Source organism: Rattus norvegicus, chromosome 1, assembly GCF_036323735.1.
Source record: "Rattus norvegicus strain BN/NHsdMcwi chromosome 1, GRCr8, whole genome shotgun sequence".
Taxonomy (NCBI): domain Eukaryota; kingdom Metazoa; phylum Chordata; class Mammalia; order Rodentia; family Muridae; genus Rattus; species Rattus norvegicus.
In genome coordinates, this window is record NC_086019.1 from 245,117,170 (window position 1) to 245,139,920 (window position 22,751).

The 22,751-nt window shown below is 45.1% G+C and overlaps 1 protein-coding gene across 5 annotated transcripts in view; it reads right to left on the reverse strand.

Annotated features, from left to right (window-relative positions):
* The window catches only part of Myof (myoferlin), a 148,660-nt gene that overhangs the window by 31,061 nt on the left and 94,848 nt on the right, over positions 1-22,751 (reverse strand). For all 5 annotated transcript variants that reach the window (NM_001354115.1, XM_006231325.5, XM_063265126.1 and 2 more), the window contains 13 exons: positions 22,387-22,550; positions 18,279-18,393; positions 15,836-15,941; positions 14,454-14,599; positions 12,126-12,299; positions 11,541-11,649; positions 9,846-9,923; positions 7,762-7,943; positions 7,525-7,683; positions 7,311-7,409; positions 6,330-6,491; positions 4,008-4,173; positions 1,012-1,088 (listed from right to left, as the gene is read on the reverse strand). In NM_001354115.1, the coding sequence (NP_001341044.1) occupies positions 1,012-1,088; positions 4,008-4,173; positions 6,330-6,491; positions 7,311-7,409; positions 7,525-7,683; positions 7,762-7,943; positions 9,846-9,923; positions 11,541-11,649; positions 12,126-12,299; positions 14,454-14,599; positions 15,836-15,941; positions 18,279-18,393; positions 22,387-22,550 (1,737 nt within the window). The remainder of the gene's footprint in view (positions 1-1,011; positions 1,089-4,007; positions 4,174-6,329; positions 6,492-7,310; positions 7,410-7,524; positions 7,684-7,761; positions 7,944-9,845; positions 9,924-11,540; positions 11,650-12,125; positions 12,300-14,453; positions 14,600-15,835; positions 15,942-18,278; positions 18,394-22,386; positions 22,551-22,751) is intronic.

A 22,751-nucleotide genomic window follows, 5' to 3' on the forward strand; every position in this document is an offset into this window, starting at 1 on the left:
TGATTGGTTCTCAGTAGCTTTTTAAATTGTAGGTTATGACCTCACTTGGGGCTGTGTAACTGAATGTGTAGGTAGCACAGTGTGTGTGTGTGTGTGTGTGTGTGTGTGTGTGTGTTTGTGTGTGTTTGTGTGTGTGTGTGTGTGTGTGTGTGTGTGTGTGTGGTTACAGAACGAGTGACAATAATGAAGGGTTCCTGAATGTGCAACAGGTAAAAATTAACTAAGAATAAGGTGTGTAATGAATCCAAGTGCAGCATTAAAGTGCAGTCAATGATTTGCTAGGACACCTAGAAAGGGGCTCACCCATACTGACCAGGCAACTCCATTGCAGCCTTGGTTTTGAACCCACAACTCATGCGCTTTTGCACTGTGCATGTAGTCACACCACACAACACCAGCGAACACCACCCGAAACACCTCAGCTCAGATCTGGGTCTAGTGTATGCTACAGACTGCAGTAACCAAACATATCGAGTTTTCTGCTCTCATAGAAACACAATGGTTTAATTATGGAAAATAAAGATTCGATAGTTTCCACCGTCATTCTTTACCATGTAAGTATGAGGTTAGTATATCTTCAGATCAACTGCATTCATTATGTTAGAGTGTTTGATCCCTTAAAGATTTCTCTTGGAGTTTCTGATTTAAGTCTCATTAGAATGCAAGTTTGATTTTGTTTTAGACAAATGGTAAAACTATATCTAGCAAAGAATTATTCATAAAATGCTTTGTAACTAGTTATTGGTATATGTTTGATTTGTACACCTTATTTTATATACCCACATACCCGAGATTGTGTAAAGATTTCTCAGGTCTTTTCACCTGAGAAATATAAATGGAAAACTTAGGAAGCCCTGGTTGCTACAATTTCAATGCTAACTGTGGATGAATACACGGTTTGGGTCTTGTGTCTACTCAGTCCTTGTACGTTGGTTTGATGAGCAGGGTTTTAATGGCCTTGAACGGCTGTTGGAGTTCACCAGTCGCTCAGACATCTGGGGTACAACCTACCTTAGAAGCCAGCAATGGTTTGGTGTCTTCTATTTCAATAATGACATCCCGGCATGGGGGTGCAGACATAAGGGAAGCTGCAAGGCAAAAGAGCTTCATAATCCAGGACACTTAGAAGAACAAACTGGAGAATGTTCTCTCCCACGGTCAAGTTGAGCAGCCACGGGATGGATGAGAGTTAACCTGGGTGGAACTTTTCAATGGAGGACTACACCTGAATGTGGAAAATGACCCAGCCACTTGCCACATTCTCAAGTAGGATAGGGTTTTAGACATTGGGGACCATGTGGCCCATATTTCTTGGTTTGAGGTAGTTAAATCGGTTCCTACGCATAACGAGTACTTGGAAAAGAATTGTGTTGAAGACCAGAGAGATGGCTCTTCAGGTAAAGGTGCTAGAGGCCACGCCTGCTGACCTGAGCTTGATTCTCTCAGCCTACACAGGGGAAGAAGGAGAAACTTGATTCCTGCAAGTGGCCCTCTACCTGCCACATAAACACACACACACACACACACACACACACACACACACTCACTCACACACTCACACACTCGCACACTTTAAAAGGTCATGTTGATCATGTAGGAAATAGGCATGGAGACAGTGAATCTAAAAGAGCCTCATTTTCTTGGGAAATGAGAGAGAGAAACACAGAAGACGAGTGGAGGAAGACGGGATAGAGAAGGTGATTAGAGAGTGAAGGGAAGGGGAGGGGAGAAGAGAGGAGAGGAGAAAGCAGGGGCGAATCTCTTCGGCAGTCTGAAGCTGCTGTTGTCTAAGCAGCGCTTGCTCTCCCATGGCATGCAGAGGTAGAAGACCCATGCCCTCGTCTTACGTGCAGTTTCCCAGATGTACATAACTCTGGACTTTGGAGTGTCAGCAATTGCTTGGGAATGGGCTATGGAGTGACCTGGTTTATTCCAGTTTAAGCTGGGGGCCAAGGTCGAGCCTGATGCAGGGGTGGGGTCTCCGGAGCATCATTTTTTAAAAATCGATATCCTAAGAGATCCTAGGTCAGAACCCAGACAGAACAAACTCCACCAAGTCCAAAGACCTTCCCGTAACTCACCCAGACATTGGACATGTAAGACACGAAGGCTGGGGAGGAAGCTACTTTTGGGGTGAGGCTTATCTACTATCCTTACCTATTGGGCTAAGTAAGCACTTCGTTTATATGATCTCACTGGGTCCTTTGATGATCCTTAATGTGCTATACTCTCCATTTTAAAGATAAAAACATAGACCAAAGCTACAAGGCCATTTGCTTCAGGTTAAGCCCTGGATGGAAGTAAGTTCATAGCCTAGATCTGTCGGACCCTAGTTTCTTCATTATCACTCACCCCAGAGCCCAGGGAAGAGTAGGTACTCAATAAGCGTCAGAGAAACAGTTCAGGTAGAAGAAGGAACCTGGCATTTACTGAGCATCTATGGTATACTGGTTGTTTTGAAGTGGAGTTTTGCATTTACCCCACACCTTCAAATAGCTGGGTTGCTTAGAAACTTCCAAGATAAGCTCATCTGCAACTGCAGGCCACTTCAGTCACACAGGACTCAAGGGCCAAATGGACAAGGATGCATGAATACCTCCACATGCAAATTTATTCCTAAGCGACAGTTCTCCTCTATCCTTACTATCCTCCAGTAAGCGAAGTCTGAGGGACAGGACAGAAAACACTGCCTGGGCCTGGTTTCTTTTCTTCATCTTGTAGATAGGTTTTAGAGTCTCTGTTAATATCAATACCACGCCTTCTGGTGGTTTAACCAGGACTGGCTTGTGGCTTACCTGCTTAAACAGAAGATATCCGTTTCAATCTTGATACCTTGAATAGAATCTTCAGTAATAAGTGAATAGAACTTTCTAGTCCTCCCTGAGGTCTAACCTCATGAAGCCAAACTGTCTGGGTTTTTGGACACTAAAGCTTGAGCCTCGAGCCTTAGCACAATGTTAAGTAAGTGAAAAACAAGTGTCTATTGAATGGGAAGGAGCAAAACACTGTATCACCAGCTATTAATTATAGACTCTAAGATAAATATTATAGCCTGCCCTATCCTTACACAATGACTATATGATCTAAGGTAAATCATTTAATGTTTTCCTGTATGTGTAACAATGGAATGTCTTTCAAATGACCTCACAACATCTTCGTTAAACATGGATGGAGTGGGCCCATAGACACTTAACTTGGTACTGCAATCTCCTCCTTAGAGCTGGTCAAGAAAAACAAACCTAGCATTTAAAAGGGAGAAGTAGGAGGAAGCAGACTCCAAGGCCTTTCTGTACTATATAAAAAAAAAAACAAAACAAAGCAAACAAACGAACAAAAACAAAACCAAGAACAAAACAAAACAAAAAAAAACCCAACAAAACAAAACAACAACCCAAACCAAAACACCCCTGCCATTTAGAATGAAACATCTTTTGAGGCTCATGGATGGGATCTGTCTCCACACATAGGAAGCCCTGAATCTCTACACCAATGTATCCAGACCACTGACCTATACATCCTCATGTTCTTGCTGGCCTCTTGCACTTTGAGGGCAAGATTGGTTTGGTCCCTTGATCTCCCCAGCACTTAGATCAATGAACGACATTCTATGAATGCTCATTAACCACTTGTTGGAGGCTGAAGGCCTCCATCCCTGTTGCTGATGTGGGAACAGCATCCTCTGAATTTTGAGAACCTTTCTTCAAAGGCAAATAGGAAAGGTCATCATGTGGCAGGCAACATTACCTCAAAGGACATCCTGTGTTTATGCAGGACGAAGGCATGCCAGAGGGTGGCCTCTTAAGCACTGGATTCTGCCCCTCAAAGTACCTCAAGAGTCCGGGCTGGCTGCACCACTGACTATCAGTATTTCCCTGGAAGAATTACCTAGTATACTATAAATTGGACCTTCCTTTTTCTGTAGCATCTAGAATATTGTTTGTGAAGATTCAGTCAGACCAGGCCTAACCAAAGCTAACCGTAACATATGGACTTGCCTACAGACTTACCTTTTAGTTGCGGTACAATGTCCTCCTTTCCTGCATATGGATCACACCGAAAGCGGTCCAGGTGGTCAATGGTGCATTGGCCGACCACAGGCTTCCGCCCGAACTGCCTGTGATCAATGACCTTGATCACCAGTGGTGGCATGTACAATTCTTCCTTGGGCAAGAACTAGGGATCACAAAAACAGATGTCCTTTTTCTTTTCCAGATCTGATAGGAGCAGCTTTGCCAGTCAGTTCCCCCAAGGGGTGGACCAACCCAGATTCTCTTTGCCCATTAAGTACAACCCAGGGGGGACCTTCCTTAGGTATTTCAGTGTCTGAGGTGCTTGGTAATTGGCTCAGAGCTTATAGCATCCTCTTTCAGCTCAGGAAGAGCAAATCCTACCTCTGCTGTCACAGGGTGCATGGCCTCAGGGAACTTTTCTAACCCTGTGTGCCAGATCACCTCATCATTAATAGTAGAGTTGTGGGATCCATGTGTGAAGCGCTTAGACTGTGTTGGCAGGCATAATGTAGAGTGAGATTTTTGTCACTGAGCCCATCCCCCTCCCACAATCTTCTTCCTGGGGGAGAATTTCAAGGGACAAGATCATTTTGGTCCATGGATCTTGCCAACATTTAGATGAATTGATTACATTCCATAAATGCTCAATAGCCACTTGCTGGAGGCTAAAGGCCTCCATCCCTGCTGCTGATGTGGGAGCAGCATCCCCTGAATTTGGAGGATCCTTCTCCAGAGGCAAATAGGAAAGTTCATGCAGCAGGTAGAACTTTGGTCATTTACTAGCCAGGGCTTAAGCGGAATGGCAGAGCTGCAAATGATCCTTCAAGGGGAGTAGTAAGGTGGGATTTCTTCTGTGCTAGAAGCTCAAAGTCAAAATGGAATGTTCATTTTGCCTTCAGTGCTCTTGGCCTTGAAGACACTGCCCTGATTGGAGAACATGGGCTGGCCTGGAAGCTTGACTATGGTTTAGGTTAATGTCTGTCGCTGGCTTTGCACTGGAGTAGAGGATGGGCCACTCCCCAGTGCCTCCTCTCACGTCTGCTGACCACAGCTAGGTTCTATACTAGAAGTGGGAAGGGGTGGGGGGAGTGAATGAGGATGGGCAGTTTCTTAGCGGTAACTAATTAGGGATTCTGCTTCTACCTGTCCATATGGCTTCTCATCTGCTGCAGAATCATGAAATGGAAGGACCCCAGTCCAAGCTCTGGCTACTCGCTTGCTGGGTCCTTCTGTACACATTACTTGACTTTTTCATTTCCTCCAAAGCGAAGAAAGGAGTTGTAGCTGAAGTTGTACCACTGGGCTGGAGTTGTAGGTGAAACTAGACCATGGCCCCCAAGCACGGAAGGATGCACACTTGCTATGAGGCCAGGCAAGCCATCTCTCCTTTCTCGGATAAATGAGCCTCAACTGTCTCAGATGCAAACCGAGAGGTTAAACCACATGGCCCCAACGTTCAAGGGCAGTGTGGTGGGGACGAGGGAAAATGACTGAGCTAGGGAAAGGAATTGGACAATTCCGGTCTTCACTCAGTAAGTTAAAGAAAAAATCCCTATTGAGATATTTTGTACAGCAATGTAAAGACGATTTTTCTTTTTACTTCTAAAAGCTAAGGATTGCTGGGTAGTGGCACACACCTTTAATCCTAGCACTCAATAGGCAGAGGCAAGTGGATCTCTGAGTTTAAGTCCAGCCTGGTCTACAGAATGAGTTCCAGGACAGCCAGGGAAAACCAAAAAAGTTAAGGATTTAATTTCTTTCAAAATGGACAAGTTGGGTGGTTTCCTCTTGCTCTAATTCTAACAGGTGGAGCTGCGAGTCTCATCTGACACCACACAACTCTGATAACCAGAGGCAAACTTCAAAGGAGCAGAGAAGGTTCCACGCCATGGACTCAGACACAGACTACTAGGGCTATGTCCCATCCCTGGAGTCCCGCACTATGACCCACACTGGAGTCCTTCACAGCTGTTTCTTTCCTAGACATCCAGACCCTAGCAGGAAGGTTCTGGTCCATGTGCAGTTACACTACTCGGAGTCAACAATCTGGCCTTGAGGGGTTCACCAAGGGCCTATAACAGAGGCCCTGGATAACTGGATAACTGGAGAAACGGGTACTGCTCATAGACACGTCCCCATCACTGGGGCTGTTTGGAGCTTTCAGTAACTGGCTACAGATGATCTAAGGAGAGCGAAGCCTCTGACCCGTTTACTGAAAGGCTGGGTTTTTCTGTCTGTCAGATTCTGGAGCTGAGACAACTGTAGGGAAGCATACGTTCCCAGACAAGCATGGGCTCACGCAGAGTCTAGATTCCGTACCACTTTCATGAAGAGAACAGAACTTGGGAAGTTGGGTGTCTTCTTGAGGCTTTTGATCACCACCGATTCTACTCTCTCTCCTCCGCACTCCACCACGAGGCTGGGCGAGGTGATGGAAGCCATCTGGTAGTTTTTCATATTTCTTAAGCCCCAAGCTAGGATCTGGGAAAACAAGTTAAAGAGAAGGGAAGTAAACCTGCCACATCACACACACACGGTCACACACACATGGAAAAATCCAATGTCAATCACAGTACGGTCTTTAAGATGGGGCAATGCACATTCGCTTAAAATACCAGCATCTTCAGGGGCCTGTGGGAGTGCAGGGAAAGTGGTTTTGCCCCTTTCCTCCTGCCAGTAGCTAAAGACAAAGCAGAGCAGCAGCTGTGAACGCTGATCCGTCAGTCAGCATCTCCAGATCTCATCAGCAAACGGGACCCATGTGATCGATCGATCTACTGCGGGGCAATTAGGAGGATCAAGTATAACCTCTTGCACGGTAAGTGACCCGCAAGCATTCCAGACTGGTAGCTGCTGTTTGAAGCTCCCTGTGTCTGTTTTCGAGAACACCCAGCAGAACAGAGGAGCTAACAATGCTTCTCTTATCAGGACCACAGTTATCACCACCAGCCTGTGTCTGCCCTGATTATCTCCCATGTCGCCACTGTCCAGATGCTTACCCAGCCCCGCTCCTTTGCAGACCATCTTGTTTGCACATCACTTTCTCTTGGGTCATCTTCTCTTTCTCTGGCGAATCCCCCACCCCCCAAAAGATAGAAATCTCAGAAATCTGCTTCTTGAAGCTTTGTTAAGATTTCCATTTCCTGACAACTATTTCTATTAGGGAGGGAGTGGATTTTATAGAAAGTTAGACACAGTGAGACAGCATACGTCTTGATGGTTGCGTGCCCTGCATTAATGGTCCTTGCTCTTAGCCACACCCTTTGGTTTGGTCAAGTAAAACTCGGAGAGAATACATACCTCAATAGCGGTGAGCTGAACCACAGGTCTGATCCCTTGAGGGACCATGTATAAGTTTGGTGCTCTTTGAGAGGGGAGGATGGGAAGGTTGGAGCCGTCCTGTGAAACAAACATACGCTGTCAATTCTTCCCTTTCATTAGAGCAAAGAGTGCCTGGCGTCACTGAGGTGCTATAAACAGCTCGAGGAATCCAGGAGCAAGAACCAAGCGATACCTTGTTCCTCAGAATCAGTTCTGCTGTTACAAGGACATCCCCACAGGCCTTATCTCCATTCATAACTGGGTGCCAGAGAAGCTTAGGTGTGGTGTCTGTTTCTGAGTTCAGTTTCACCAGAGGAGAGCAAATGCTTCGACCTAAAAACTCATCTTTGCCCTAGAAAGGAAACCACATTCAGACTCCTGCAGACTCCTTTCAGGCCCCCAAGTCGTCTAAAGCTTTCATATTACCTACCACTTGGTCACTGTCAAAAAGTTCGATGATGACTTTGGGCGGGTTCTGCAGAACTGTTTGGGGCTCCCCAAAGATTTCAACGTCATCAAATATAATGGTTTGGTCCCAGGTGGGATTCAGGGTGGAGTGAATGATCTCAGTGGTTTTGCTTCGATGGAGGAAGGAGACATGAGCATACGGGTCTACAGACAGAAAAAAATATTCACGGTAGAGCCTCAGAGAGTCTAATTCCTAAGAGCGCATTTCAACCAAAGACTTTTCTTACTGGACGTAGTGGTCATTCGCCTCCACCACCCCTTTGAAGACAAGGAGTCCAGGAAGCGGGACGCCACGGAGGAAGCTATCATAGTGAGGGAGAAGCGTCTAACGGGAGGCCCCACTGTGTGCACAGGATCGCCTCTTTGGAGTACACTCACCCTCATCGAGATTCCTCGGGCACATGGTCTTTTATATGCATCATCTAGAATACAAGCTTTGCAACCAGACACATTGCCCCCATGGCTTTGGAAGAAAAAGATTTCATCTTCCTAAGCTTCGGCCCCTCCCTCTCTGTCAGGGAAGACATTTCTGTTTTCCTATTGGGTAGAAAATGGCGTGATGTGAAGCCCAGGAACTGCCTAGAACAAGGCCTATTGCCCGTGTCGCTGATAAACAAGTACCAGCCATTATGTTTTTGTTCCCACTGTTTTGATAAACCGACAAGGATACATTGATTTCATGATTTCGTTTCTGCTGTTGTCTATACAGAAAGTTTTGTGTTTGAGTGCCGGGTTTTCAGAGTATAGCCGTAAGTAGAGATGAAAGGCTTAGTTACTCTCAGAATTTACAGCTTGCAACCACAGAAAACTGTTGACAGGCCCTGGAAATGGAATGGAAACTATCCTATGCACCAAGAAGTATTCTGTGATGTCGTACAGGACAAATAACTACACTAAACCTTTTCCCGGTTTATCTGAGAGGTTGACCTACTCCAGCAGTAAACAACGTCTAACTTGAAGTGCTTGTGTATGCGGAGTGGGGAGGTTATAACACTGCAGGCAGCCATCTCATGACTAAAACTTCTTTTATTCTGCCCCATCGATAAATCTTCTATCCAACTGGGAGAAATAGACTTAGAAATGCACTTTATGCAAACATCGGTGAAGATTTTTCTAAGAATTCTGGTTGGATCTACAGTGAGAGAGTGCCCCCTGGTGGACACTATTTGAAAATGTTTTCAAGAAACATTTTGTAGTTTTGTTCTACAGAGTGGGATAACCTTGATCGAATTTTTAGACCAGATCTAGATAATTTAGACCAGGTCTAATTTCATTAAGAAAGGAAAGAATCCATAAATACTGGGTAAGAGGAGTTCTTGGGACACGGATTAGAACTAACACAGTGTGTGATATTATCAGACAAGTGTTTTAAGAGCTGATTCCATAGAAGAACCAGGGAAGCCTTGGTGGCCTGCAGGTCTCACAGTGGAATGTCCATAAATAGACCAGGGTGGCACCTATTCTATCTGCACTGACAGAGCACAGCCAGAAGCGCATGTGCAGTACCGACGTGAGGGCCAGTGTTGGAGACTCAGAGTTGCATAGTGCTAGAAGTTTGCCAGGGCGGAGGTGGGGGAAGGGTGGGGAAGGCAGCAGAGGAGGCAAAAAGCAAACAACACAAGACTCACAGAACAGGTGCCACGGGCTGATGGGTTAAAGGATCTCTTTTTTGTCATCTTGAGAGTATAACCAAAACATGTAAAGACTCTTAATGTACCAATCAGCCCAGGGCTCGGGTTAAAAACGGAGCCACACACACAGAGAGAGCTCAAAAGTTGCTCTTCATGACACTTTACTGCTCGACCAGGGATTATTAGTGTTAAAGAGCTGTGTCTCCAGCACCCACCAAAAAACGGTTCTTAAAGCAGTTGGTAATTTCTCGAGTAGTGACTGGGTGGTTTTCTTCAAGAATACCAATGTCGTGTCTATATGGAAAGGGACTTATCGTAAGGAATGAAAAGAAAACAAGACGTAAAAGCCACTCGATGCACAGTGGCTCCAAGCCAGCCTTGCTGCGTCATAGAGCATTAGGGGTTTTTCCCTCACCTGAAAAGCTGTCTTTGTCCAAAGCCATGAGGTTCCGGGCTTGATAAATGTAGCAGCGTAGGTGGTAGATGTAGACTCCTGAAGAGAAGGTGATGAGAAACAGGACACTGCTAAGATTTTTCTCAACTTTTCTGAGGTGACACATGTTGCAGACACAAGGGTCGATCGATCCACTTCCCCATAGCAGAGAACACACTTGTTCTCGACCCAGTGGCTTCTCATAAAAGGACACTCACGCAGTCCTCTCACCCACGGCTTTGCTTCTCCTATTTCAGTTGCTCGTCGTCAATGTTAGGTCACCAACATTAAATGGAATAGTCCACAAATACATCACGCGCAATTCCATACTGCAAGCCCTACGGTGTGATTGGGCTCAAAGCACCCAGCTGCGCCTCACTTGGGATGTGGATGGTGCCTTTGTCCAGCGGATCCACGCTGTATACGCTGCCTGCCTGGCAGTCACTCGGTAGTTCCTTATCTCAGTTAGCACTGGTGTAAATAGCACTGAGGTGCTTGTGTTAAGTAACTCTTACTTAATCAAGGCCCAAAGCACAAGAGTTGTGATGCTGGCCGCTTTATTGTAGTGCGTTTTTAATACTGCCCACATTTACCATTGGTAACATGATTTATCTGTTACTGTGCCTAACTTATAAATTAAGCTTCATCACATGGATGTATGTGTATTGAGTCAATTTAAAAGTAGGGCTGGCGGGGGGGGCTACTTTTATTTTATCTGTATAAATGGATTTTATACAGAGGGGAGTCAGGCGAGTGTGTAATGGGAGTGTACTTTAAACTACTATATTCCGGGTGTGGTGCTGCACATCTATAATCCCAGCGTGCGAGACATCAAGGCAGCCTGGGCTACACTAGGAACTCTGCCTCCAAAGATAAAATAAAACCAAATAAAAACTGCCAGAACAACCCCAATGCCAGCATGGTGATCAGAGGAACGTTAGTCCCACTCTGACCTTCTTTGACTTTTAAAAATGTTCAAACTCCTCTTATTAATGCACACACTGACACATACTATATCACCTATGTGTACACATATAGACCAACATGCACTCATGCACACACACACATTCACATGTATGTACACACATATGCACACACACATGCATACACAGATACGTAGATACATACACACACACACACACACACACAATTTGAGGGGTAGCAGAGAATTATGACCAACTGCACGGATTTCAGAACTGTGAATGCCTGAATGTCTGGTACATTTTAAGTCCTAGATAAACATATGCCATTATTAATAACATTCTGAAATTCTTGAAGGCTGATATTGAGATCAGATCTCCCTTAAAATTTTAGCCTTTTCCCCATAATTAAAATAATAATTTAGTGTTTTCTAGCCATTATGAGTGTATTTTAAACAGAAATTAAGACCAGTAATTTGGTCATTTTTCATCCCAAATATGATGTAGTTTTTTAAATGCATTTTATGACTCTTCTTCATGAACAAATTGAAAGTTATCTTCATCTGTGTAGATGTATTATAATATTTGATGGTTCGAAGAGTTTTCTAGAGATAAAAGTGACAGGTGCAGAATTCACAGTCATGCTTAAAACTTACTGTCGAGGGTTGGGGATTTAGCTCAGTGATATAGAGCGCTTGCCTAGGAAGCGCAAGGCCCTGGGTTCTGTCCCCAGCTCAAAAAAAAAAAAAAAACTTACTGTCGAAATTACAGGAAACAATGGGTGTGTTTGCTCCAAACACAGTGGTGGCACTGTGCTTCTGCTTCTCTAGGCTCTTTTCATCTCCATCCTCTGTGGTGTCTGCCCCCTAAAGTAGGAAGAAGTCGTCGTCATCACCACCACCACCACCACCACCACCATCATCATCATCAACAACATCACCATCACCATCACCACCACCACCATCATCATCAACAACAACAACAACATCAACACAACATCATCGTCCTTCTCAGTCATCACCAATCATCATCATCATCATCATCATCATCATCATCATCATCATCATCAACCAAGCCATCTGTGCCTACAAAATTACTAGATGCTTCCTGAAACCAGGGTCCTGGCAGACATACTAGAAAATCGCTGGGAGAAAGAGATGTGTCCCTACTGTTTCTGAGGATTTCTCATGTGGTCGTGACTTCTTCCTAAGATGGGCATCACTGGACACTCAGGGCACTGGGGTTACAGGAGCTTTGAGGGACTTGGCTGTGCTTTCTACCTAACTCACACACACTTCCTTTTTATCATTAATTAATCACACTTTAGCTTCTGGTGACTTACAAGGGCACCTTCAAGTTTAAAGATGGCCGCTGCGCCATGTGTCTCTGAAGGAGCCATTTTTCTCCTCCAGCGCCTGCGGCGAAAGGTATCTGAACTGCGCTGTTTCCAGTGGAATTTCCAGCCAATTAACGAGGCGTATTCCCAGCCCTCCCGGTCTTCAAGTTCTTCCATGGCCTAAAACAGAAGTACAACGTTTAACAATGAATAATGATCTTCCTCATATTGGTAAAGTAGACCACTTGGCCAATGGACAAATACACAGTCACAGAAATCCACTCTCTGTCAAGTACTGGGTGAGGAGCCAGGGATATGGCAAAGACAGAACAGAGGGGATCTCTGACCTGAGAGAGCTGAGGGACTATAGAAATACAGGGAGGTACCAGGCAACTGTAGGAGCCATTTAGACACAGGAGTGAGTGAGAGTGGGTGGGTTCTATCTTAGATTGCTCATTGTTTGGACAGAATTACTACCTGCATTTTATATATGGGTAAAATGATAGCATCCCTGAAGATTTAAATGTCCTGTTTATGCTCACATCTACGATATTAGAAATGACATAATAAATCAGACTATATTGTTTCCATGATAGCTAATCACTGAGTCCAATACTTTTAAGTTAAACATGATTTTTACATACATGCTCAGTTTTCAATGTTTTATCCAATTCCTTTAACATGCCTGTGCTCCTGCACAGGACAGAGATTGTCTTCAAGGCTGAGGCATCACTGAACAAAAATATAGTATGGCTTTGCCTCTATGTATTTGACAATTGAATGGTCAAAAATTTATCTAAGTGTCTTACAAGCTAGCCAGGTGGAATGAATGGAAGATAATACTACTATGGATTAATCTGGAAATAAGAGCCTCATGTAGGGCTGCTCTTTATGCATGGTCTTTACTTTTTTCCACTTCAGATAAACATGAAGTGCACATTTCACGTGATCTTGTGTGATAGTCTGGATAGTGATGATGTCATATTTTGTGTGGCCAAGAATGATGCACATTAGAAAATATGAAATCCCAGCAAGCCTCATGGGTAGAATTAGAATTCTGACCAGTGGCCCTGTGTTTTTCCAGGGCCATGTCATGCTCATGTGGAAAGAGAAAGGGAAGCAAGTCTAGAAATGTCCCGCCCAATCAGGATGAGACGGTGCAGTGTTTAAGACTCGTTCATTCTTCCACACCCTGTCTTGAAAACGTGCTTCTAGGTGAGGAAGGCACTAAGATGATGTCTCTCTATTTTCACTCTGGAAGCTTGTCATGGATAAGATGCATTTCATAGCTCCTACGAGAGTTGAACCTTTAGAGCAATAGCTAGGGTTTCTGTTTAGAATCAGTTTAACCTGGGTTCAAAGGTCATTTCTGTTACTTCCTGGAGATATGACCTGAGGCTAGTCTAGTCTATTTCATGCCTATGAACTCCATCTCTGGAAAGTGCAACGCTCAGATCTTACAGCGTATGCGTGATGTGTATGTGTGTCAAGTGTTCTGCATGATGTAATGTTTATTATTAATTTCATATTATTACTCCACTTACTTTACTATGCAGTTTAAAGCCGTGTGATGTCCTAGTTAAATTAGGGTATGGATGTTTTTATGTCAACTACATACAAGCTAGAGTCATTTGGGAAAAGGGAACCTCAAAATAATGTCTCTACCAGGTTGATCAACGGGGAAGCCTGGAGGGTATTCTTAATTAATGTTTGATGTGGGAGGGCTCAGTTTACTGTGGATGGTGCTACCTCTGGACAAGTGGCTCTGGGCTCAAAGAAAGCAGGCTGAGCAAGCCAAAAGAAGCAAGTTAGCAAGCAGCATTCCTCCATGGCCTCCGCACCAGCTCCTGCCTCCAGGTTTCTGCCTTGAGTTCCTGCCCTGTTTCCCTTCATGGCGGACTATGGTCAGGACATGTAAGCCGAAATATTAACCCTTCCTCCCCAGGCTGTTTTTGGTCATAGTTAAAGTCTTGCTCCCAGGGTTCGAATTCTGCATCTTGTTCCAGGTTCTGAGGTAACAGCACCTCTGTCCTATTCTGCCGGCATAATCTCTGGATTTTTTTTCTTTTTTAAATCCCTTATAGAAGTCTCATCCTCCAGGCTGCCTCAGCATCTCTGGAGGGCTTGTGGGAACACAGAGTACTGCTCTCATCCCCAGAGTTGCTCAGTATGGGCCTAAGTAAGGAATGTCTAACATCCTCAGGTTCATTTCCGGAACCCAGGATCAAGTCCTTGCTTTATAAATGGCTCTGCAGAAACAGCCCTGTAGCTGGAACTCTGCACAGTGTGGCAGGCAGAGCACCGGGTCCAGCTCCCTGCTACCACCCCTCTTACCCTCGCAGTGCTGGAAGCCGTCTGTGTCAAATCTTTCTTGCGCTTTCGGACCAGTCTCCGCCGCCTGTGAGTGTGATACATCTTCTCTGCTGCGACCCAGGATTTGGGCTTATTGTCAGGAGGAATGGTAATTCCATACTCCCAGCCTGCAACAGAGTTTGAGAGTAGTTACCCAAAAGAGGTACAGCTGTGTGATCAGCTCATAGCTTGCTAGGGAAGAACGCAGCTCCTCCCTCTGCTCACAGATGTTCTCTGCTACTGTCATTGTCACAGACAGGGTTGAGCGTGCCTAATCTGAAAATATGAAGTATGCCATGCTGAAATTTTTGGGACCCATAATGCCACAAATGTGAAAGTATGTATGTATGTATGTATGTATGTATGTATGTATGTATGTATGTATGTATATATGTGTGTGTCCAAATATTCCAATATGTGAACATTTCTCAAACCAAAAACCACTTCTTCTGGGCCCCAGCATTTTGGCTAAGAGTTAACCTTTCTGGGGTTGGGGATTCAGTGGTAGAGTGCTTGCCTAGCAAGCACAAGGCCCTGGTTTCGGTCCTCAGCTCAAAAAAAAAAAAAAAAGAGTTAACCTTTCTGCTCCTTGGGAATTGAACCCAGGACCCTGTATATACCAGGCCAGCACTGTGCCATCAAGCTGTATCCCTAGCCCTTCGCTAATGTTTCCTTGTTTCCTGCACATTGGTAAACCCACTTGTGTTCCAACATGATAACCTTTTAAAGGTAAAAGGCACTATGTGGTTGATACATAGTTATTACTCAGTAACTACCATTATGGATATCATCATCTGGTGTGTGCATCCCGACCAATTCAACATCCGTTTGAGTGTTAATCCCACTCTGCTCACGTATTATCACATCTGAGAGGAACAAGTCAATGTTACTTTTCCTTTTGATAGTTCCCAAAGGTAAGCTCATTTGGCCCGACTGTCTGTGAGAGAGGTGAGCACTACTGTACCTGGAAGCAATGTTAATCACATGATCACAAGTGGGATGACGGGTAAGACATTTTGCCATTCTCCTGAGTTGTAGAACCTCTAAGATTGATTATCTCAGATTATGGAGCAGTTAGGAAAGAGAAAATCCAAGCCCCAGATCTCACCTATATTCTTACTCTGGATTTCTAGGTACCCCAAAGTCCAGCTGGCTGGCCCTAGAATCTCCATTTTCCACTCCTAATATCTCCTCACTCAGCATCAGTCCATCTGTTTGTTTGAGTCAGGTACTCAATTGAATGGGTTTGGATCACACCACATGACCTAGGTAGAGCTAGGGACCTTCCTCCCATGGAACCTTTGCTCTAGTTAACCGAGGCCTTTCTGCAGATTCACACTCAGGCAAGTAGATGTACACATTACCTTTCTCGTCCACTGCTCGATTTATGTCATATGTCCATGCGTCATCTTCCCACTCCCAACCCGGAGGGCAAGTCATCTCATTGGGTGATGCTGCTTTATCTCCATTCTAACAGACAGACAGACAGACAGATGCAAATGAGATCCAAAGGCAAGGAAAGTTTCCTGATACTTAACTAAAGAATCTTCATGTCTTTATAGATACATCATCGAGATCCATTTTATTCAGAAAATCTCTTAATTTTACTTGCATACAAATGCTACATTAAAGTCACATGTATCCAGTACCTTCTGTTTTTACTGTTAGAGAATAGTATTAAGTTGAACCATGTGAAATTCTTAGTTTTGTAAGCCAAAAATGGTCAAAGAGTAGCAGTTTCCTATGGCATCACTTAATACTATTGAACGGCACCATTTATCTTCATGAGAGTCTATTCAGGAAAAACAAACAAACCAAAACAGAGACCAGATCAAGCGTTAAGATACACGGGTTCAGGGGCTGGAGAGATGGCTCAGCGGTTAAGAGCACCCGACTACTCTGCCAGAGGTCCTGAGTTCAATTCCCAGCAACCACATGGTGGCTCACAACCATCTGTAAAGAGATCCGATGCCTTCTTCTGGTGTACCTGAAGACAGCTACAGTGTACTTATATATAATAAATGAATAAATCAAAAAAAAAAGATACACGGGTTCAAGTTGACAAAATGCTCCTGGAGACTGATCATGTGAGGGTGAGAAACGTTTCTACTAAACATAGACTTGGGCTTACATTAAAACTCAGAGTTATGATAGCAAAGTTCATATGTAAACGATTTAAAGATGGCTCACATGGAAAGCACCAGCTTCACTTAGGATCAAATGAATGGGAAGGGGAAGCAGGTACTGCTTGTCTATGGATCATAAAGACACTTTAGTGAGACAAGATGGAAACAATGTCCCCTCTTGAGCTGCTGCTACTGAAAGTGTGTAACCACTTCCCTGCAAAGCCGTTTGGCAAGATTATCACCATGCCTTTATGCATTTAGAATCTGGCACACCGTCCCAAGGATATTTTTCTGGACGTAAGCTTTCACTGACTGTGTAAAAATGGTTGTTTAAAGATATTCACCATCTGGCTCACAACCATCTGTAATGGGGCTGGATGCCCTCTTCTGGTGTGTCTGAAGACAGTGACAGAGTGACAGTGTACTCACACACGTTAAATAAATAATTAAAAAAACCGATTTTCACCATCACATCTTTTATAAAATCTGAAGATGAACCAAAACAGAAGTCACCCCAGACTACCAAACCCTAAATATCCATGAGATAAACGAATAGATGACAACAGGGGCCTATAACCAAGGACATAGCTCTGTGTTACGGTTATCAAAAGATGACCTGGACTGGGAAGATGGCTCAGTTAATAATTACTTCAGAAGCCCAGCATGCATATGAAAGAGTGGAATTACACATCTGTAACCCAGCGCTGGGGAGGAGGGGATGAATAAATCCCAGGAGCTTCTTGGCCAGACAGCCCAGCTCGGTCAGTGGGGCCCAGCTCAGTCAGTGGGCCCAGATTCACTGAAAAAAAAATCCTGTCTCAAAAAATGGGGGCAGGGAGTAGTGGAGGAAGACATGGTATGTTGACCTTGTCTCTACATGCATGTGCACACAAATGTATGTATGGCCCTATCCACATCCACATGAACATGTACACACACAGGTGCTCAAATATATCGTTATGTGAAAATGCATCTTGTAGAGATGTATGTACAACATGCTTCTAGTTAGAAGAGGAAACCACACACACTTGTGCGTGAACAGAAACCAGCGACCGTGGTTGTTCTGTGTAGGGCAGAGTGTGGGGGGTGGGGAGAAGTAGCTACTTCTCATTTCCTTAAATGCCATTTGGATTTATTTTTAAAGCTTTTCAAAAATGTGTTTAAAGTTTTTATTTTTATTCATGGGAAACCCGTGCATACGAGTGAGCGCTCCCAGAGGTTTCAGGAGGACATCGGATCCCATGCAGTTGCAGTGCAGGTGTTTGCGAGCTCCAGTTTGGGTGCTGGGAACTGAACTCTGGTCCCTTGCAAGAGCATCAAGCACTCTTAACTGCTGAGCCACCCTTTCAGCTCCACTAAAAAAAATTTGTGTGTGTGTTTGTTTGTTTGTTTTCCTGTTCATTTCTTTAAAGTGAGCATTTCATTTGTCACGATTTTAAAAACAACTTAGATAATGAATTTTTACCTGGAAAACATGTACAATTCAAACCTGACCACATAGCACGGTCCAGTCAGAGGCCTAGCTTTGACTGGACGTCAGTAGCGACCATGCACTTGTGCGGCTTCAGTTGTAAATGGGAGATTATTTGGAACAGGGGCTGTAGCTGAGGAGAGGACGGAGCATGTCCCATGATGCACCGCGTCTGGGCAGGCGCATCCATCTAGAGAGCAAACGACTCACCGCATCGGTATAGGTGTCCTCTGCCTGCTTCCACTCGCCTCCAGGATAGCGAGTCTCGTTCTGGTACACTTCATCAGTGAACTCTGTGTGACCTGCATCAGCCTCAGTCAGGAGGCTGTGGGCGAGAGAGGGCTCCTATTACCGAGGTGGCGGCAAAATGGAACTGGGACCAGCAACCCTAGCTATTTTACACTGTCAGGAGGCTCCTACAGCCTGGAAGGACACCAGTTCCCTTCTTGCTTGAGCTCTTTCATTTTCCCATTCCAAAGTCGACTTTGAACTAAAAGCTTCTGACCTTCATTCGGAGAAGGGGGATGGTGGGGGCAGTGAGACCTAAATTATAGAGGACTTTTCACATTGGCAAGGTTGCTCCCTCCTCATAATTAGGATGGAGCCAGGAAAACCGTGCTGGGAGCCGCTTCCTACAGGGACCAAGAGAGTGTCTTCTACACTTCTACTTTCAGTGTAGGCTTTCCAGCACTTTCTCAGTAAAACCCTTGGCTGGTAGTTCAAAGAGCAAGGAAATACTCCTCTATGGCCTCTCTATTTAAAAAAAACTCGGAGGCAGACTCGAGGCTGTGTGGAAATGTGTGCCCATGGACTGCTCGCTCTACACGACATAAACTGATGGTTTCTAAGCACACAGCCAAGCCGGCTCATTTCAGACTCCAGGCCCTCTTGGGCCTCTAAGTTCTCTATACTGCCTCTCCTCCGCCTTGCCAGCTTTTGTTTGGATTTCAAACACCCACAGTTGGAGCACAGAGGCTCCAACCATGTCTTAAGTTTTCTGCCAGGGACCCTCAAATGAGGGTTCCTTTTTTTCCTTTACTTCCTACTCTCCCTGAAATCAAACACTGGAGGGGTATCAAAAGGGCAAACGGCCCTGACCATTTGTATAAATTGAAATCATCCATCACTCCTCTGTACCCCAAAGGAGACTAAACGCTTTGGCGGCTGTCTCTGGCATCCCAGCCTTGTGTTTTTCCAGTCACAATTCTCTCTACCTTTCCCTTGTCCTCAGCTCCTTTTCTTCTGTCCAATCCAGCACTCCCCCGCTCCCTGCCCTGTCCCCCCACTCCACCCCCAACCCCACGTGCGTGCAGGCGTACACACACACACACACACACACACACACACACACACACACCAATCCCCATAATTCCAAACAAAGCAAACAGTCTTACATCAGCAGCAAGTGTGGGCACTGGGTCAGGCAGAAGAGCATGCATATTTCCCTCCTACTTTAAGGTCCACACAGTGACTCCAAAGACCAAGCTATCTGTAATCAGAAACCTTACAATACAGGTCCCCGAGTGTGCCATACAAGGTGGCCAGAAGAGGGAGCTCTGGGACGAATGCTGCCAGCAACGGTTTTATTTATTTACTGATTGTTGAGACTTATTAGGCAGAGGATGAATCCCTGATCCTCCAAGTGCTGGGAATCCAGATGTAGTGTGGATGACTGAGGACTAGAGCTCAAACCTAGGGCTTTACACGTTCCCAGCAAGCATTCAACCTGCTGAACTATGTCCCCAACTCTGCTGGCAATATTTAGAAATCTGGGATCCCCAAAACCTCAGGAGAAGCATTTAGCTTTCTATTCCTCTATTTTTTAATTTTTGAGAGTATTGAGACTCAAACCCAGGACCTCGACCACGCGAGGCAAGCAATGGACCAAGGAGATATAATATCTCCAGTATACCTTTCTTTTCTTTTTAATAACAACTTTTGAGATATAATTCACACACCACATAATTCACCTCTTTGACATGCACTCCGTACTGTTTCTTAAAGGTGGGCAAGCACGGCAGACTGTTGGTTCGTGAGCCCTGTCATTTGTGGGACTCTGTGTCTTTGGACAAATGCTCAATCACTCTAGGTCTCAGTTTCCTTGCTGGAATTAGCTCTTTATGAGTTTATTGTGTCTCTGCGCATCTCTTGAGCATCGATGGTCTTTGTGAGGAGTTAGCTTCTCCACAATGCTGTATGGGGAATGGTCACGAAAGGTAGACGTAGTGTCTTTGCCTAGGTCAGGGGACAGGGACAGCGTGTAACCATGCTCATTACAAAGGAACTGGGATCTGACATCCAGGCTTCCCCTCCTCAACACTAGCCCACTGCAGGTACAAATGTCATCTGGCCCTCTGTGTCACTCAGTGGGAGGAGCACAGTGAGCCAGAAAAACAATGCTGATATCCACTCTCCTTGTGGCCCTTGTGTCCTTGTGTCCTTTGCCCCTGAACCAGGGGTCATGTGTCCTTTTGCCATGCTCCAGGAAATGGTGGCCAATGCAGATAGCCTTCATGTTTTTTTTTCTTCAAGACATAGTTTCTCTGTATAGTCTTGGCTGTCCTGGAACTCATTCTGTAGACCAGGCTGGCTTCGAACTCAGAAATCTGCTGACCTCTGCCTCCCAAGTGCTTGGATTAAAGGCATGAGCCACCACTGCCCAGCTGCCTATCTGGGAGGACTGTAGTTAAGGATGAATTAGATGCTATCCTGCACACTGCCTAGTAGTCCCAAGAAATTCCTTCTCCCAAAAGTCTGGCATTTAGATGAGCCAACATTCCTTCAGGGACTTGAGAAAATAGTCCCTGTTTGCTAAAACAACGTACTGTCCTCTTCTCTGACAAAAGGGTCCCACTGCTCATCTATAAACACATGCAGCAGATGAATTTAAAAATGAGAGTAGGAGATGATGCTTCCAGGTATGGTAGAGGAGATTTATTGTTGATGTGAGGGAGAACATAGGTAGAAGCTCCTGAATGATCCGGACTGAACCAGGCTGGGAGAGGAGGGGGTTGAGGGCAGAGCGAGAGAAGAAGAGAGAAGGGGAGGGGGCTAAGAGAGGAGCCTTGGGCCAAGTAGCCAAGTCACCAAGGGGCAAAAAGACCAGCGTGGACGAAATGGTTGGATTATATAGGAATCACAGAAGCTGGGGGAAGGGAAGCCCAGCACTGGGCTGGGGAGTAGGGTATGACAACCAGGATGTCTCTGTAACAGGTAGATGCTGAGAACCTAGCAGCCAGAATTGATATGTTAAATGGGCATCTCAGCAAGCTACTTGGGGTTTGAGATCTAACACAGCGCATGTTTGTTGTCAGGCTGTATCTGGATCTAGGTGTGGAGACAGGGTTGCACTGAGGATTGAATCTACAGCCTTGTTCGTGAGAGGCAAGTAGTCTACCACAGAGTTACACACTCACTCATCTCCCTGACTGATTTTTACTCTGTATTTTAAGACTGGGTCCTGCTGAGTTGCCGAGCTTGGCTTAGTCTGCCCTCCAGGCATTCTTCCAAAGAGCAGTGCTACTTTAGGCCCCAGGCAGCTGGAGTTTACAGACCTGCACCCTACATTTCCTTAGGTGCCTCTTCTTCTTGTGTTTCAGGACTGATGGTATCTTCCAACCTCCTGGGAGTGTCTATGGACTTAGTCCTATCCGTGGGTAAAGTTATGTAAATAAGAGTAATGATGGAGGGGCTGGGGAGACCGTGCAGTGGGTGAAACCTCCAGCCAGCACTCAAGCCTGACAGCCTGAGCTGGGTCCTAAGAACCCACAAAAAAGCTGGATGTGGTGGTGCACAATAATCCCAGCATCCCTACGGGAGCGAGAAGGCAGAGATAGGAGAATCACCCAGAATCCATGCACCATCTAATCTGGACACAGGAACAAAACCAGCAGAAAAGAAAGACCCTGGCTCAACAAAATGTAAGGTGAGAACTGACTCTTATAAGATGTCTTCTGATGTTCACATGTGTGTTATAGCATGCACACACACACACACACGTGTTCGCACACACATGCACAGACACACACATGTATAGACACACATACAGACATACAAACAGGTTCAGACACACACACGCACAGACATACACACACATGCAGACATACATGTGTGCTATGGTATGCAGGTACCTACACAAACATGCACACATGCACAGACACACACATGTATAGACACATGCACAGACACACACACATGTACTCACACGTGTATAGACAGACAGACAGACAGACAGACAGACAGACAGACACACACACACACACACACACACACACACACACCTAGACAAAACATGTGACATAGAAATTCAAACACTCACCTTCGTTCAGGGTCAACTACCCAGTCTCCTTCCCATTCCCAGCCTTTGGGAGGTAAAAAGAATTCTCTTTTGAGTTTTATTTTTCCTGTGACATCAGAGAATTTATGGCGTCCCACCAGTCCAGAGGTGCCCCACTTCCCAAACACGAGGGCTTGGTTTTCATACTGTTAGAAATAGACAGAGTTGGAGAATCACTATCAGAGATAGAGAAAGCAAGACAGCCATGAAGTCCAGGTCTATCCAGGACTGAGGCCAGATGATCACAGAAAGGAAAAAAAAAGCTATAGGCATCTAAAAATATGGACCTAAACTCAGGGCCTGCCAGTGGTTAGGCGACTTTGGGTGAGTCACTCATCTTCCTAAGA